The sequence below is a fragment of the Delphinapterus leucas genome, chromosome 8 (assembly GCF_059928025.1).
Source record: "Delphinapterus leucas isolate spDelLeu-1000000601 "Yukka" chromosome 8, BTC_Dleu_Yukka2, whole genome shotgun sequence".
In the NCBI taxonomy this organism is placed as follows: Eukaryota; Metazoa; Chordata; class Mammalia; order Artiodactyla; family Monodontidae; genus Delphinapterus; species Delphinapterus leucas.
The window spans coordinates 61,143,554-61,161,288 of NC_143136.1; the positions used below are offsets into that span (position 1 = coordinate 61,143,554).

The window sequence follows — 17,735 nt, forward strand, 5'->3', positions numbered from 1 at the left end:
ATTATTTTAAAAAGACTAAATGAACAGTTAAATTAAGATTCGATGAGTATTGGCACTACTTAGATGCTAATTATCCTTTTTTATTTGGAAAAAAAAATCCAACAATTCATCCATTATGAATTATGTATTTTCTCGAGGATACATTACTATGAACACAGAATTCTGTAATAACCAGCACTTTTAATAGGTTTTTTCCCAACTTAAACTGCATCTGCTTTGATTGCTTACATCTTGGCTCCCTTCCACACTACAGAGTATAGTTCCAGCTCAGATCCTATATGGAGGACACCATGACAGTTTTGAAACAGTCCTCTGATCCTTCTAGCAATGTAAAAGGTATGGTACTCAGAGTACAATTTATAGAGAAATCTGACAGCATTTTCAATAAGCAAACTTTTAAAAAAAATTTTCCCCATTGAAAAACAAACAAAAAAACCTGGGAAAGAGACTTTCAGAGCAACGCCTACAGGGACTTCCCTGGCAGTCCAGTGGTTAAGACTCCGTGCTTCCAATGCAGGGGACATGGGTTCAATCCCTGGTCAGGGAACTAAGATCCCACATGCCATGTGGTGTGGACAAAAAAAAAAAAAAAGAAGAACAATGACTACAACTTCTTCAACTTCTTGTCTGGACAAATTGTAACATACACAAATAGCTTCCAAAATAACTTTTATTACTATATAAAAACAAAGTCAAGAAAAAATAGATGCATTTTTTTCTACAAAATTATAAAATATTCAGGCTATTTAATATTTTTCCATAAATGTGTTGAGATAAAAAGGCAAATTTAAACATAGAAATCTTTTCCACATAAAGTTTTCAGGTACCTTGTAGGGGATAAAGAATAGTTTTTCTTCTACTTTCCTATGTGTAGCTCTAAGACATAGCAGTTACAGCTTTCTGTCAGAGTTACCTAAAAAAGGACACACAAAGTTAAAATTCCATCAGGTTGCAATAAAATTAGCAAAAAACTTTACTTTGGGCTTTCAGATTTGGCAGTTGTAGTCAACCAGTATTGCACTGGAATTTCCAACTCAGCAGGGAAAAGAGCCTAATTAAAAACAAGGCATCCTCTTAAGTTTTGTCCTTTAGAAAAGCAGTCCCCAACCTTTTTGGCACCAGGGACCGATTTTGTGGAAGACAATTTTTACATGGAAGTCGGGGGGTGATGATTCAGGCAGTAATGCGAGCGATAGGGAGCGATGGGGAGCGGCAGGTTATGCTTCGCTCGCTCACTCGCCTGCCGCTCACCTCCTGCCGTGCAGCCCGGTTCCTAACAGGCTGTGGACTGGTACTGGTCCTCGGCCCAGGGGTTGGGGACCCCTGCTTTAGAAAACAGAAACCACTTGTCAGTATTCCTTAAAAAGTACAATTACCTTCTTTGTCATTTGATCGTAAGCTCTGAGATGCTGTTTCCAACCCACACAGCTTAAATGAAACCACGAGAGGAAAGGGAAGAAGGTGCTTTGGAGGGTGGATTCAGTTTGACACAAGGCGCACAGGAAGCTGTACACTTTTGATAACATTAATTCAAAAAGTATATTCATCTGAGTTTCTCAATAAACCCTTTAAGACAAAAGGCTTTAGTGTTGATTTAGATGAATGTTAAAGCGTATTTTTCTGAAATTAGATTATGGGGTAAGCCAAGCCAGACTATCTCTGCAGGTGATATAAGCTATAATTATTTGGGAAGATTTCAATCACTGTTTTAGAACTGATACCTAAGGCTTTTTTCTCCCCTGTTCTTTCTGTGGGCTTTTTAAAGAGAAATTTTGGGAGGAGATGCTTTAGGCAGGACATACCAGTTTTTGAAAGATAAAGGTACAATTATCATTAGAATAAAAAGCCCATTAAAAGAAGAGTCTCAAACAGAAAGGTTTTCTAGATATATTTGACTATGCATTGTTTTCATAAAGGTTGAGGAAGAAAGAGAAGAAGTTCCTGTAATATCTGTAAGATTACCCTCACATTAGCCCACAGGAGGGATAAAATAAAGGGCTGAGATGAGGGGTGTTCAGATACTTCTCAATGGAGCAGAATAGTCTAGTGCCAAATCCATAATTAACTTTTAACTAATAACCTCTTTCTTGGCCTATATGAAATGGAATGGCAGCTTCAATCCTTGGGGCTGTCACTATTCCCTTCCCCCTAAAAAGCCCTGGAATTTTGTGCACCTCTATGTAATGAAATATCCATTCACCAAAATATGTTTGTGTGTGACAATGCAATTATTCCTTCCACTTAGCACCCTAACTGTAGCATGCTCTACTTATACTGAATTTATGTGTCTACTACGTGCCAGGCATTGGGCTGGGCACTAGGGATTCTTATGACACTATTGCCAATTTTGGAAATAGAATTAAGAGAACAGTGTTTTGGTGAGGGACTCTTGAATGGATATTGTGAAGCTTCAGGGATGTGACGGAATATAGCTTGTACTCAGTCTATGGAAGTAATTACCAGTTACCCTAAAAGGAAATTCACTAAGCACCAAAAATGTTAAGTTTATTTGGTGTAAACTGTATGGTTTAAAATTGCAGGGAAACCAAAAATCAATCCCAAACAAAAAGCAACATTTCAGCATAGGCGCCACTCTAGGTTTTAATTTAAGTCAGCCCAGAGCCTAGACAGAGGTCTCATGCATGAAAACTGTCATCTCTGAGTCTTAATTCGCTACTGAGAACCAAAGCACAAGATGTCCCCTAAAATTCCACCCAAATCAGGAGGGACCCTAGCTTTTGCCCCTGGGGAAGGGCAGACCATGAAGTCCATCTCTCCTATCTCCAAACCCAAATCTGTTCAGCAGCGATATTCTTGCCTAAACCTTTCTTTGCTACCAAGACAGTTTTAAGATCAAAGGGGCATCAAGGTAAGCCATGGCTTGTTGGCCGTGGCAGGGTGCCCATGATGAATTTCCAGGTAAGGGTAGGCCTTTCTCCTTGGTTATTTGGGAAATCTGCCTTGGAAACAGAGCCAGAAGGTAAATTTTAACTTCTACTGCATTCCACCAAATGAGGTTTATCCACGGGTGGGTCAAAACAGGTATAAATTAGCATGTAACAGAAAAAACAGCATAGTGAGGTGGTTAGGATCATGGACTGACCTGAGGTGCCAAACTGCCAGGTTTTGAATCTCAGTTTCACCACTTATGAGATATGTGACCTTGGGCAAGTTACTAACCTCTCCAAGCCTCAGATCTCTCATCTGTAAAATGGAGCTTTTAATGGTGCCTACCGCAAAAGTTTTGTCTGGGGATTGAATTAGCTAAGATTTATAAAGTGCTTAGAATAGTGTCTGACACTTACTAAGTTCCATGTTTAAAAAAACCAGAAACTTGGGGAAGAGTGCTCTTTAAGGTTTGTGGAATAGTTTATACTGCTTAAGCATTCAGGCATATTCTCATCCTAATTAAGTTTAGAATCTGGATCATAAAGTATACCAAACCCAAGGAAGCCTTGGGATTAAGTCAGTTTTGGAAAAACTTCCAGGTCCAACCAGGCAAGATCTTCAGATACCTACAGCCCTATCACAGCTCCAAAATGCCCTAATATAAACCCTGGTCTCCAGGGCCAATCTAAGGATAAACCAGCTGGGGAGGAAGCAAAGGGTAGGCACAGGGAAAAGGGAACCAGTTACTTTCCTAAATTTTTTTCTGTGCTCTAGTCATGACATCTGTGTAGCATTAACCCTGTCCCACATATGCATGATCTGATTCCAAAACTTTACAACTGGACTCCCAGAATTAACAGAAAATGACTGCATGACAAGAGGCCAGGGAAGCTGCCAGTTTATCAGATTTACCAACCGATAGATACATTTTGATCATCTGTTCTATGCAAGGCACTGTGCTAAATGCTTTGGTCCTCAACAAGAACAAGGTAATATAACCACAGTTTACACCTGCTGTTATTTACATTGATCATCTCCCTTCCAATTCAGGTTAAGTTCATAGGCCTCAATCAATACAAATGCTTTCAAGAAATCCTACTTTATGATTAGAATAAATATTGAGTCTGTGGAGCTCAATCATCTTATGGCTAAATAAGAGAAGCTAAACTGTAGAACTAATGGAAGTTATATGGCTACATCTCTAGCCCATTTTACATGGTGGATCTCTGTCCAGCCTCATCAAGGGTGATGTTTCTTTTCCTTGCTGCTGCTTCACTGTTTAACTCTGAATCTGATTTGTCCATATTGCCAAAGTTCATTGCCATGGAACCTTCCATTCCCTCTGGAGCGCCTCCGTTTGGCTGAAGAAGGACAGAATTTGGTTCTTTAGGACGTTTCCATTGTGGTCTGGTGACTATCCAAAAAATGAGCGCCCCAAACACCAGAATCAGAAGGCCGAGGGTATTTGTGAAAACACCTTCTGGTGGGAATGTACTGTATGCAGGATTTTTCCTGCAAAAAAGGAGAGAGTGTGTCCAATTACAAATAGGGTGATACACCAAGGGGGGAAAGCTGGGGGGGGAGGGGGAGGATGAATTGGGAGATTGGGATTGACATATATACACTAATATGTATAAAATAGGTAACTAATAAGAAACTGCTGTATAAAAAAATATAATTAAATTTTAAAAAATTAGGGTGATACAGCAACATGCCAAACAGTCTTGAATTTATCTGCTCAAAATGCACACTGGTACAGCTTCAATGTAAATTCCCTTAAAGCTTGACATTAAGAAGAAATTTAAGATATGCTATAATTCACTCAATGGATTAGTATGAAATTGTTAAAAATCATAAGTATGAAAATAATATAGCATCTAAAACACCTGTATCACTTAAAATTTAAAAAATGATACAAAAATGTAGGTATATCATAATTACAGTTAAAATAAAAACATACACATCAAAACGACTGAAAGGGCATGCATAACTTCAATAGTTGTTTTGTAAGAGTAGTACAATTTGTTGGACTGTTTGGCTTTTCTTCCAAGCATTATTAATGTTATATCACATGTATAATATAATACATTTTTAAAAATATTTAAATTTTTTATTTTCAACATTTAAAATTTTTTGTTACATTTATATTTGTCCAATGAACAAGTATTTAACATTTTGTAGCTTAAGAATTGCAATTAGGAAAACTATGCAACTTACAGGGCAAAAATCAGTTTCTCTGTCACTCCCATAAGTACTGCTGCAATCACTGTTCCAAAGACGAGAAGTCCAGAATAAACATGTATGGGCATGAGAAGTGCTCGGAGAGAAAGTGGAGCCCAAGGAAGCAGAAAGACAAAAAAACCTAGGAGAAGCTAAACATCAAAAAGTACAAAAGTTATCAATTAATTGCAAGTTTTAACTGATTTTAAAATTATTATAGAAGCAATATGTACAAAACGAGAAAACACTTCATATAGAACCAAGGGCATAAAATGAAGTTTCCCCATTCCAGTTCCACTCACTCTCTCGAGTATCCTTCCAGAAAATTTCTATGACTAAACAAGCGTGTGTGTGTGCACACATGTGTGTTTAAAGAGAGAGTAAGTCAGACATAGAAAACAAACTTATGGTTACCAAAGGGATGAAATAGGAGCTTGGGATTAAAATATACACACTACTGTATAAACAGCACAGATAAACAACAAGGACCTACTGTATAGCACAGGGAACTATACTCAATACCTTGTAATAACCTGTAATGGAAAAGAATCTAAAAAAGAATATATATATGTGTATGTATGTGTATATATATATATAGTGTGTGTGTATATATACATACATATATATATATATAAAACTGAATCACCTTGCTGTACACCTGAAACTAACACATTGTAAATCAACTATATTTCAATAAAATTTTTTAAAAAAGAGAGAGAGGGGGACAGTTTTTTAAAGTACAAGTGGGATTTTACTATACATATTTGTTCTGCATATTGCTTTTTTCCCTGAATAGTGTATCTTGGAGATCTTTTCATATCGATGCATGTATCTAGTTTATTCTTTTTAATGGCTGACATTCTAAGACTGTAACAAATTATTCAGTTCCCCATTAATGGACATTTCTGTTTCTAGTTTTTTGCTATCATTAACAAGGCTACAGTGAACATTCTGATACTTATTTGCTTTTTATCAATTTCCTTAAGGTTGCCAAGTAGGAAGGGAAGTAAAAGATTTTTAAGTCACTAAATCCAAATACAATAGAACACATTTATTCAGTTCAACCTAAAAAACTATGTGGAAAAAACCTGGCAATTTTGTTTTATGAGGAAGAAATGAGTTCTGCAGAAAATTCTCTCCATTTCCTTGATAATTAAATCCCTAGTGGGATACTTCTCTGCAGAGAAGACAAGATTATTATGTAAACTAAAGTCTGTTAATGCTTTCACAGTTTTGTTTTGTTGCCCCAGACCCCTGCCCATTAAGTAATCTCTTCTCCTCCAGAAAATAAAGATGACTCAGTGACCATTGAGTTACTGAGTTTAAAGGGACTTCTTTTTCAGGTATCTCTTTGGTATCTACCACTCTAACAAAACAACTATGAGAATGAGGAGAAACACTAGCGTCACTGTTCATTTTTCCTGATTGATATCAAAGGACTAACGGGGGACAGAGAGGAATGAAGGCAGAAGGGGTGTGATGCCCTAAAACACATTTAGAATCAGATTAAAGGCAACAGTAATGAATGGAAAGTAACTGAAAATGCATGCAATAGGCTGGTTTGCATATTTTATTGTCCATTAATACCACAGATGCCTGAGTATATTAGAAATGGTTCAGAGTCCCCCTTGGTGGTTCAGTGTTCCTAATTCTCCTTCAGTGATCTTTAGTGATTCTTTTAGTATCAAAGGGTAAGCATCCTGATGTACAGGTTGTGCTTTCTATACAAAAATGGGACTCAGGTGAGTGACTGTCAAGAATTTAGCACAAATACATTTCTACGAGTAAGTCACCATATCTTTTCTATGACTTATCCATGTAAATATATATATTTTTCCATATTCCTGTTATCCTGCCTTTCTATTCCTAAGATTCTTATTGTTTTGAATGATTCTTACTGTTTTCTCTTATTTCTTTCAGGATTTATCATGTGTGTCTCTTGTAATCCCATAAAGCTTAATGATCTAAGTAGATGGGACACCAGAAATTTGCGTACAGGACCCCAGGACGATTTAACTCTCCTAAATCTTACTTTCCCCATGAAAACACTTTTTTTTCAACAACAGAAAATTACTTTTAAAAGGACAGGAAAAAATTACAGAACACTTAACTTTGATTAAAAGTGTTCCAAATTATGCAAATGTATAATAGCTTATAAAAAGTTAAAATTTATATTAATCATTCTTTATTTCCTTTTAACCATCTTAGCCTTACTATCTTACAAGTAATAGGGCAACTTAAATCCTAGTGGACTGAATATTACAAAATCCTTAAGTCCCTTTAAGTCAGTGTTTCTTGAAATGTTGTTCATAGAAGACTTGTAACAGAAACTCGTAAGGTGTTTATTTAAAGAGATCCCTGTGCCACATCCAAATCTGCTAAATCAGAATTTCTGGAAGTAGGGTTTAGGAATCTGCATTTTGATGGAATGCCAGGGTGATTCTTGCTACATGTTGCAGTCTGAAGACCACTGCTTTTGATTCGCTCAAGTTATTTCAGAGATATGGGTTAAGTGCATTCTGGAAAATCCCTAAAAGTGAAGGCAGTAGACTGCTACCTTCAGTCTACAAACACTTATTAAGTGCAAACGAAGTGCTCCAGAGTTTAGGAACCATCACCTACAGAAAACTGCTCTTCACCACTATGGAGTTCTTAGGAGAGGTAAAGAAAAGTAAAATCTCATTTAAAAAGTTATTATTTAGATATGAAAGTGAAGATGTAGTATGATTCTAATTATGCTTAACATTTTTTCTTAACTATATATTCACGGGCATAATAAGGGCCTAAAGGAAATAAACCAAAATATAATGATATCTCTAGATTATGGCATTATCAGTGATTTGAGGATTTTTCTTTCCATTTTTCTGATTTTATAAAATTTTAAATAAATGTATATTACTTTTATAATTAGAAATATACAATGAAAGTTTACTTTTAAAGTTCCTGTGTTAGATATCTGGGCTTTTCTCAGTTAATTATTATTGTCCTTTAAAGATACAAATGTATTTTACTATGCCAGTTTTATCTCACTTTATGAAACAGATGAGTTTTTAAAAAAAAGATATGTGTAAACTTTTAGACATAATAAAAGCTTTTATTTGCAAAAGTCATTAATGAGACGAGGAAACATCTGCTTAGCTAGCTTTTGTATTAGGTATGATTTGCTTTTTTTTAAGGATACAGGTGGATTTAATGTGAATCAAGTGATTTACAGATTATTATATGGAGGCTCCTCCCAGCTCCTCTTCATTTTTCTGCTATTGTATATATAGCCAGCAGAGATTCAACTAACTGCTGATGGAAAATTTTTTTTTTTTTTTTTTTGGTACGCGGGCCTCTCACTGCCGCGGCCTCTCCCATCGCGGAGCACAGGCTCCAGACGGCAGGCCCAGCGGCCATGGCTCAATGGCCCAGCCGCTCCGCGGCACGTGGGATCCTCCCACACCGGGGCACGAACCCGTGTCCCCCGCATCGGCAGGCAGACTCTCAACCACTGCGCCACCAGGGAAGCCCTGATGGAAAATATTTTTTTCAATTTCCAGAAAGTTCCAAAAAGCAAAATTTGAATTTGCCAGGCCATTTTTTACATAGCATTTACATTGTATTAGGTATTACAAGTAACCTAGAGATGATTTAAAGTATACAGGAGGATATGCATGGGTTATATGCAAATACTACACCATTTTTTTTTTTTTATAAATTTATTTATTTATTTTTGGCTGCATTGGGTCTTTGTTGCTGCGCACGGGCTTTCTCTAGTTGTGGCGAGCGGGGGCTACTCTTTGTTGCAGTATGCAGGCGTCTCATTGTGGTGGCTTCTCTTGCTACAGAGCACAGGCTCTAGGTGTGTGGGCTTCAGCAGTTGTGGCACACGGTCTCTAGAGTGCAGGCTCAGCAGTTGTGGTGCATGGGCTTAGTTGCTCCACAGCATGTGGGATCTTCCTGGACCAGGGCTTGAACCCGTGTCCCCTGCACTGGCAGGCGGATTCTCAACCACTGTGCCACCAGGGAAGTCCCTACACCATTTTATATAAGGGACTTGAGCATCCACAGATTCTGGTATCCATGGGGGTCCTGGAACCAATCCCTCGCGGATACTGAAGGATAACTATATTCACTCATCCCTTCATTTAAAGCACATATTTCTGGGACATCCCTAGAGTTTCTGACTCAGTAGGTCTGGAGTGGAGCCTAAGAATCTATTTCTAACTCCCCTGGTAATGCTAATGCTGCCGTCCTAGGGAAGCTCTGTCTTTTGAGAAGCTCTGTCCTTTGAGAAGTTCTGTCTTAGGTTATTTGCAAGTTGTGTTTTTCAAACATAACGGCACGTTTTCTAGGGGTAAAAACACCTAATCAGAACCAACTAGAATATGTCCATAGTTTTTTGTAAAAAGAAATGACAGACATTCAAATTAAAGTCTCCTGTCAATATCCTACATTTTCTTGCTGCACTGTCTTTTATCAAGTCCACCTGGCAATACCTCAACCTGGCTCAGACATCTTCAGGACTACCCCTGGTATGCTAGGTCCCACTGGAGTAAATCATGCAGTCAAGGGGACTAGCATCGCTATAAATTCATGGTTATGATGCTCATGGCTATAAGCACTTCAGTGCTGCTCAACAATCCTTCTACTGTATGATTTATCAACTGGTCCTCCATGTTTCTCCCAGACACAAACCTCTGGCTCTCTTGTGTGCCTCCCCACTATTGGCAGATGATCCTACTACCACCTCATGGGAAAACAGAGGCAACTTCAGAGAAGAGCCTTATTTTTCTGCCACCAAACGAAACAAACCAAAAAACCATCCCAAGCGAACAATTCCTTTCCTTCTTCAGTTGCAGTGGAGTTGGTGTCCTCCAATTTTCCAGCAGTCTCCACAACCTACTTCTTGAAGACATAGCTATAAATTATTGCATCTCTCCAGTATTCACTACCTTTCCTTCTCTATGGTGCTATCCAGTGAGCATTTTAACATGCCCAAGCTTCTCCCAACAAAATGAAGTAAAAAAGAAAGCACCCAAGCACCTGACTTGACTCTTGTCTCTGACCAGTTACCAACCTCTCTTTCGCTTCCCCTTCTTACCCAAACCTCTTTATTGAGTTGTCTCTATTTTCTCACTGTAAACAAAGGAGGAAAAAAGAGAATTTTGCTCAATACCCAATTCTATAAGGATTAACCTGCTGCAGTCACTGACCAACAGACAGAGGAAAGGAAGACATAAACAGGATGCTCTGTTCTTTGGACAAATAGGCCCCTTAGATAGTTAGATGTACATCTCAAGAAGAATTCCAATAAGCTCAGACTCTTGCATCTTCCCATACATTAGAAAAACACTAAAGTCATAAACTTGAGATATCTGTCCTTTGGGACTAGCAGTAATCTTTTACCAAGATGTTACTTGACTGCATGTATTCCCAAGCCCCAAATCACATATATACTTACTGGCTTCTCTCCTACCTCTTTGGAGCAGTTTACTCAGAGCTGCGGAGTGATTGTCTCCCACACTATAGTCCTCAGTAAGACCCTGAATAAAACTTAAACTCACAGCTCTTATGTTGTGCATTTTCTTTCGGTCAACATCACCTTCTATTTCCTGTTCAATTTACTGAAATCTGGCTTCTGCCCACCAAGGAAACTGCTCTCCAGGGTCATCAGTGACTTCCAGATCACTAAATCCAATGGATAGTTTTTAGACCTTATTTTCCTTGACTTCTCAGTAGCATCTGGCACTCCTAAAGCCCTCTCCTCCCCCACTAATGTTCCCTTTCTCATCCCACCCCCACTTTTTCAAGCCTGAAAGTGACTCTCTCTCATCCCCTGTATCACTGACTTTCCAAATCTCATTAATTCTACCTCCTAAATATCTTTAGGAACTATACACTTTGCTAACTGCTATTGCTACTCCTCCAGGCCACCATCATTTCTCATCAGAACCTTTGTAAACATCTTCAACCTAGCCTCCCTAAATTTACCCCTGTCCAGCCTCCAATTCATCTTCCATACCCCATTCCAGGCAGCTCAAACTCCTTCTGGTTTCTCAAATAAAGCAAATTTTTACCCATATACTAATCCATTCATAGAATACTCTTTCCGCTTTGACCACAGACCTCATGACTCCAGTTCTTGATCTGACTTCCTTTATTCTCTATACCATATGAGAGCTCTCCTAGAACACTCCACACCCATCCAATCTACCAAATACTCAATGACCTATCTTCCCCTGTAAGCTTCATGAGGGCAGAGAGCAAGTCTCTTTGGGCCCATGCGTGTCTTGTGGAACAGTGTATGCCCCATAACTTAGACAGGTATCTGACGCATAGCAGGTATTTAACTCTGTTGAATAAATGGATGGATTTAGGAATAAAATTTCAATGACATAAAATGCATATTCTCAACCATGAAGGTGTCTATGATCTATAGTTGAAATGAAAAATGCCATCTTCAGGTCATAAAGGAGCCTACCACAAGACTTACACTTCTAAAAACAACAGCTTACTTGTGTCATTCCAGTATGCTAAGCCCTAGGCTGAGCCTTTCCATGCATTATTTGTCTTTGGTTCTTATGATGTTGTGAAGGACGTATGAAAATCTTAATTTCTAGGTGAGCAAACTAAGTCCAAAAAAGTTCAATAACATGTCCAAGGTCACAAATTACAAATGAATGAAACTGATTCAAACTGAGGTCTTCCTGAGTCCAAGTCCTGTGTTCTTAAATACTACCAGCTCTCTGGATCTGAGCAAGGAAGAAGCCAGGGACCACATTTTCTCCTGCTAAACAAAAGTCAGAAAGTTGTGACATGACATTTCTGAGAAGCCTAGTTAGCACACAAATAAAACAACCGGAGATAAGAATCTGAATATTTCAGAGGGCAAAAGAGAATCTTGAAACAATTAAAAATGTTTTCAATTCACCCAAGTTTAATATTAGAAAATCTAATGATGTGATTGATTACATTAACAAATTAAAGAGGAAAAACCATATTCATCTCAACATACACAAAAAATTCTACATCCATTCATGATTTCGAAAGAAAAACAAAATGGTTTCACAAACTGGAATTAGAGGAAATGTGAAACATCTGCACTGAATAGTGAAATATTAGAAGTATTCTCTTTAAAATAAGAACAATTCAAAGATTTTTATCTCTACCTCTATTCTATACCTTGTAAATACTTCTATATACTTCAATACTTCTATACTCTTCAATTCCACTGGCTAAGACGCAGAGGAAAAGACATACGACAAAACTGGCAGTGCAGATAAGTGGCAAAGACAGGGACGAGTCAATAAATGATGCCAGGGAAAGAGTTTATCATTATGGAAAAAAATGAAGCTAGATAACAATATCACTTCATGAACTAAGTTACTTCTAAATGAATTAAGTACTTAAAGACAAAACTTTAATATTCTTAGAAAACATAAGAGAAATTAAAGTTTCCAATAATATTACTGTAATGTAACCTCTTGGCTATTTGTAGGCTTTTCTCTTAGACCAATTGCTCTCAAATATCAGTGCGCCTCTGAATCACCTGTCGGGCCTATGAAAGCACACACTACTGGGCTCGCCCCCGCCCCCAACCAACCCAGACTTTCTGATCCAGGAGGTCTGGAGTAGAACCTGAGAATCTCGTTTGTTTTGACCTCAGGGTAGGGAAGGATTTCATACACAAGGCATCAAAACAAAAAATAATAACCTTAAAGGAAAAGATGATTAATTCATTTCATTAAAATTGAGAATTCCTGGGCTTCCCTGGTGGCGCAGTGGTTGAGAGTCCGCCTGCCGATGCAGGGGACACGGGTTCGTGCCCCGGTCCGGGTGGATCCCGCATGCCGCGGAGCGGCTGGGCCTGTGAGCCATGGCCGCTGAGCCTGTGCGTCCGGAGCCTGTGCTCCGCAACGGGAGAGGCCACAACAGTGAGAGGCCCGCGCAAAAAAAAAAAAAAAAAAAAAAAAAAAAATTGAGAATTCCTATTTGTCAAAAAGTACTAACAAAAGAGAAAATACAAGTTTCAACAGCTTGAAGATATATGCAATACATATAAATGAAAAAGAATTTGACACAGAACACCTATAAATCTTTAAGAAAAAGGAAAACAAACTCATTTTTGAAATGGACAAAAGACATGAACAGGTATTTTTTTAGAGGTGAACCATAAGCAATCAGTGAAATAAACAATAAAACCACAAGAAGACGCCCTTTTATACCCACTAGTTTGGCAATATTTTAAGTTTGAAGAGGATGCATGTTGGCAAGGATGTGCCATATGGGAACTCTTATTTGCTGCTGGCAGGAACATACTTGGGTCATCCACTTTGGCAAACAAGTTGATGTTACTCTTTTAGACTGAGTATATAACTGCAGTCCTAAGTATACCGCCAGAGAAACCTTTGCATATGAGGACCAAGAGGTGTGTATATGAATGTTCAGTGCAGCATTGTTTGTAACAGAAAACAATTGAAAATTGCCCAAATGTCTAATAGCAGGAGAATAGATAAGTAAATGTATGGCGTATTTATACAGTGGAATACAAAAGTAAAAATGAAGGGCTTCCCTGGTGGCACAGTGGTTAAGAATCCGCCTGCCAATGCAGGGGACATGGGTTCAAGCCCCGGTCCAGAAAGATCCCACACGCCACAGAGCAACTAAGCCCGTGTGCCACCACTACTGATCCCAGGTGCCGCAGCTACTGAAGCCTGCGTGCCTAGAGCCCGTGCTCCACAACAAGAGAAGCCACCGCAATGAGAAGCCTGTGCACCGCGACAAAGAGTAACCCCTACTCACCGCGCACAGCAACGAAGAACCAGAGCAGCCAAAAATAAATGAATTTAAAAAAAAATTCTTTGAGGAAAAAAAACAAGTAAAAATGAATAAACTACACCTAGAGGAATCAATATAGTTGAATCAGCAGAAAGAAAAAAAAAGTTGTAATTGAACACATTTGATACTGCTTTTTAAAAAGTAAAAAATAAAAACTAAACATATTGTTTGGGAATTTACAGTATGTGGTAAAATTATAAAGAAAAACAGGAATGAGAAAAAAACTTCTGGAGAATGGTTACCTCCAGGGGCTGGGATAGGTAGAAAGATGTGGGATCAAGTTGGGGGTGAGGAGGTGTTCTATGTTTTCTAAATTAAGTTGGACGGTGGAATCATGAGAGTTAACTTTATTATGATTCATAACTTCTACATACACACAATGGTTTTTTATTTTTTTAGAAATCCCCCAGAGGCTAGATCTCACAAGTAGAAAAAATACCTACAACTTAAAATGCTTTGCAATTCATAGACAAACACGAGGAAGGGTGAAGACTTTTCAGCTTGTATTGGTTGTATTGCTTTGTTGCTAGCCCCCTTTCTTTCCTCCTTTTTAAAAAAATATTTATTTATCTATTTATTTTTGGCTGTGTTGGGTCTTTGTTGCTGCGCACGGTCTTTCTCTAGTTGTGGTGAGCAGGGGCTACTCTTCGTTGTGGTGAGTGAGCTTCTCATTGCGGTGGCTTCTCTTGTTGCGGAGCACAGGCTCTAGGTGTTGCGGGCCTCAGTAATTGTGGCACGTGGGCTCAGTAGTGTAGGCTCTAGAGCGCAGGCTCAGTAGTTGTGGTGCACAGGCTTAGTTGCTCCCCAGCATGTGCGATCTTCCTGGACTAGGGATGGAACCCGTGTCCCCTGCATTGGCAGGCAGATTCTTAACAACTGCGCCACCAGGGAAGTCCCTGATTTCACTCTTGATCAGTAGACATAGTTACGTTCTTTGTAACAGCTGTATAATATTCAACATGGATTTACCACAAATTATTTAGCCATTCCCTTGTTGATGGACATTTAGGTTGCTTCCCGTTTCCTGCAAACATTGCCGCACTAAAAATCCTTCTTAGAGTTCCTTTTGTGACAGTATTTTATTTCCACTCTCCCCAAATGTGGGATCACTATGTTAAAGAGTAAGTATATAAAAAAAAAAAAAAAAAAAAAAGTATATATATATATATATATATATATATATATATATATATACTTTAAATTTTTACTGGAGTATGGTTGATTTACAATGTTGTGTAAGAGTAAGTATATTTTTTTTAAAAATAATAGATATTAACAAACTACTTCCCTAATTCGGTGGCAATTCACTTTCCCACCAGCAGGGCAGAAGTTCATCCTTACCTCACATCTATGATAGCAATGGATATCACTATTGTTGTTCTGTCAGTCTCATGGGAGAAAATGTTACTTTATTGTTGTTTTAACTTACATTTCCCTAACTTCTTAGTGAGGTTGGACATTTTATCATATGCTCATTGGTGATTTAATTCTTCTTTGAACTGCCTGTTCAACTCTTTTGTTCATTGCTCTATTAGGTTGACTTTTTATTATTAATTTTTAGGAGTTGTTTTGTATATTAAACACATTAACCCTTAACACATGACATAATTATTCCCCATATCTCCTTGTGCAGTTCCTGCTGACTTGAATATCTTTTGTCACATATACAGTCAGCCCTCCATAGCCACGGGCTCAGCATACATAAATTCCACCAACCACAGATCAAAAATATTCCAGAAAAACAAATTCCAGAAAGTTCCAAAAAGCAAAATTTGAATTGGCTGCAGACCAGCAACTATTTATATAGGATTTACATTGTATTTACAGAGCATTTACATTGTATTAGGTATTGTAAGTAATCTAGAGATGATTTAAAGTATATGGGAGGATGTGTGCAGGTTACATGCAAATACTACACCATTTTATACAAGAAACTTGAGCATCCTTGGATTTTGGTGTCCGAGGGGGTCCTGGAAACAATCCCCCAAAGATACTGAGAAATGACTATAATTTAAAAAAAATTTTATGTAGTCATAAATGTCTTTCTTTTCCTTTATGGTTTTTAGATTTCTTGTCAACCTTATGGCCTCCCCTACCTCAGTATTATACAGATTATATGCTTCTTAATTTTCTTTTTCTCTTTTCACTGATTTTGGATTTTTTATACTCATACCTTTAATCTACTGTATCTGGAATTTTTTTTTCTTTTGTGTGATGTACAGAGTCTTTTTGTTTGTTTGGTTTTTTCCAAATGGATAGCCAATTATGAAGGTAACATTGATTAAATAAGCATTCTTTCCCTGGTAAATTGAAATACCATAGTGTCATAGAAAAAGTTCTTATACACACTTGGGCTGTTTCTGTCCTCTTTGTTCTTGCCATGGATATATTTTGTTTATTCCTGTGTGAATACCTTGTTTTGAATAAAGCAGGTCTCCCTTCTCCAAAATTTTCTTGGTTATCCTTGGATACTTGTTCTTCTGCATAAAGTTTAAAACTCCCATTGGGTTTAGAATTAGAATTATATTAACTATAAATATTAGTTGAAGAGGGAAGGATATTTCTATATTAATTTTTCTCTTTCAGTAACATGGTATCCTTCTATTCATACCATGTTTTCTGTTTTTCAATAAGTTTTTATAGTATTCTACTATAAGATTTACAGGATTCTACTTCTTATTCTAAATGGTCATTTCTAGTATGGGCAAAAGTTATTGGATTCTGCATGGCTATCTTATATCCAGATACCTTTCCAAATTCTCTCATTATTTTAGCTATCTCTTGTGTTTCTAGACATGTATTATATGATCTGCAAACAGGAAAAAAGTCACAAATTTTCTATTATTTATACAGATTTTTTTCATTATCTTATGCATTAGCTAAAACCTCTAAAACAAAGTTGAATGACAAAGGTACCAAGCATCAATGTCTTATTTATTTAATGGAAATGTCTTCAGTATTTCACAGTTTAAGCTGATGTTCGCTGTTTGATATTGGTAAAGGTGTTTATCATCAGAGCTGCCACCTTAGATATGAAGTATGGAGTGCACAATGGGGCAACATCTGAGAGGAGTTTGTTTTCTCCCAGTGTACTGGATCAGTTTAAAGTATCTGTTCCTTGTAGTTCAAAGGTATAAAACAATCTGGACCTGATGTCTTTTTTAGTGATAGATTTCAAATGATCTTACCAGTTGCTTATAATGTTATTGGTCTGTTTAGGTTTTCTAGTTCCTCTTGGGTCAAATTTGGTAGTTTATATTTGGCAAGAAAACAATCCTTTTTTCTTTCTTTAAGATTTTTAAGAATATTACCATATATTAATAATTTAATAAACTGTCCTAATTTTAAAATATTATTTATATCTATGACTATATTTCTTTCTTATTCTTAATGTTGTATATTGTGGTTTTTTTTCAATCAGATTTGCAGTGGTTTATCTATTTTTTCTACTTGTTTTAAAGAAGCAGCTTTTCATTTTATTTGTAATTTCTTTTATTTTTAATTTATGGCTGTGATAGGCTAAATCATGCCGCCTCCCAAAGATGTCCACAACTTAATCCCTGCAAGCTATGAATACGTTATGTTACATGGCAAAAGATGCCTCGCTGATGTAATTAAGGTTATGGATTTTCTGATTGGGAGAAAACCCTGGATTATCTGGGCAGCCCAATCTAATTACATGAACCCTTTCAAAAACAGAGAACTTTGGCTGGAGGAAGAAGAGATGAAGAGGAGAAAGAAGGAGAAGTCAGAGAGATTCCAAGCCAGTGAGACAGAGGGGGCCATGTGCAAGGAACAGAGAG

At 37.5% G+C, this 17,735-nt stretch overlaps 1 protein-coding gene across 3 annotated transcripts in view; it reads right to left on the reverse strand.

Annotated features, from left to right (window-relative positions):
- Window positions 1–652: 652 nt before the first annotated feature.
- CYBRD1 (cytochrome b reductase 1) overlaps window positions 653–17,735 on the reverse strand; it is a 42,268-nt gene continuing 25,185 nt past the window's right edge. For 2 of the 3 annotated variants that reach the window (XM_022570031.2, XM_089916684.1), the window contains exons 3-4: window positions 5,107–5,261; window positions 653–4,401 (exon numbers count right to left, since the gene is read on the reverse strand). In XM_022570031.2, coding sequence (XP_022425739.1) covers window positions 4,101–4,401; window positions 5,107–5,261 — 456 coding nt within the window. In that variant the 3' untranslated portion in view covers window positions 653–4,100. The remainder of the gene's footprint in view (window positions 4,402–5,106; window positions 5,262–17,735) is intronic. The other variant, XM_022570032.2, reaches the window with a different exon arrangement.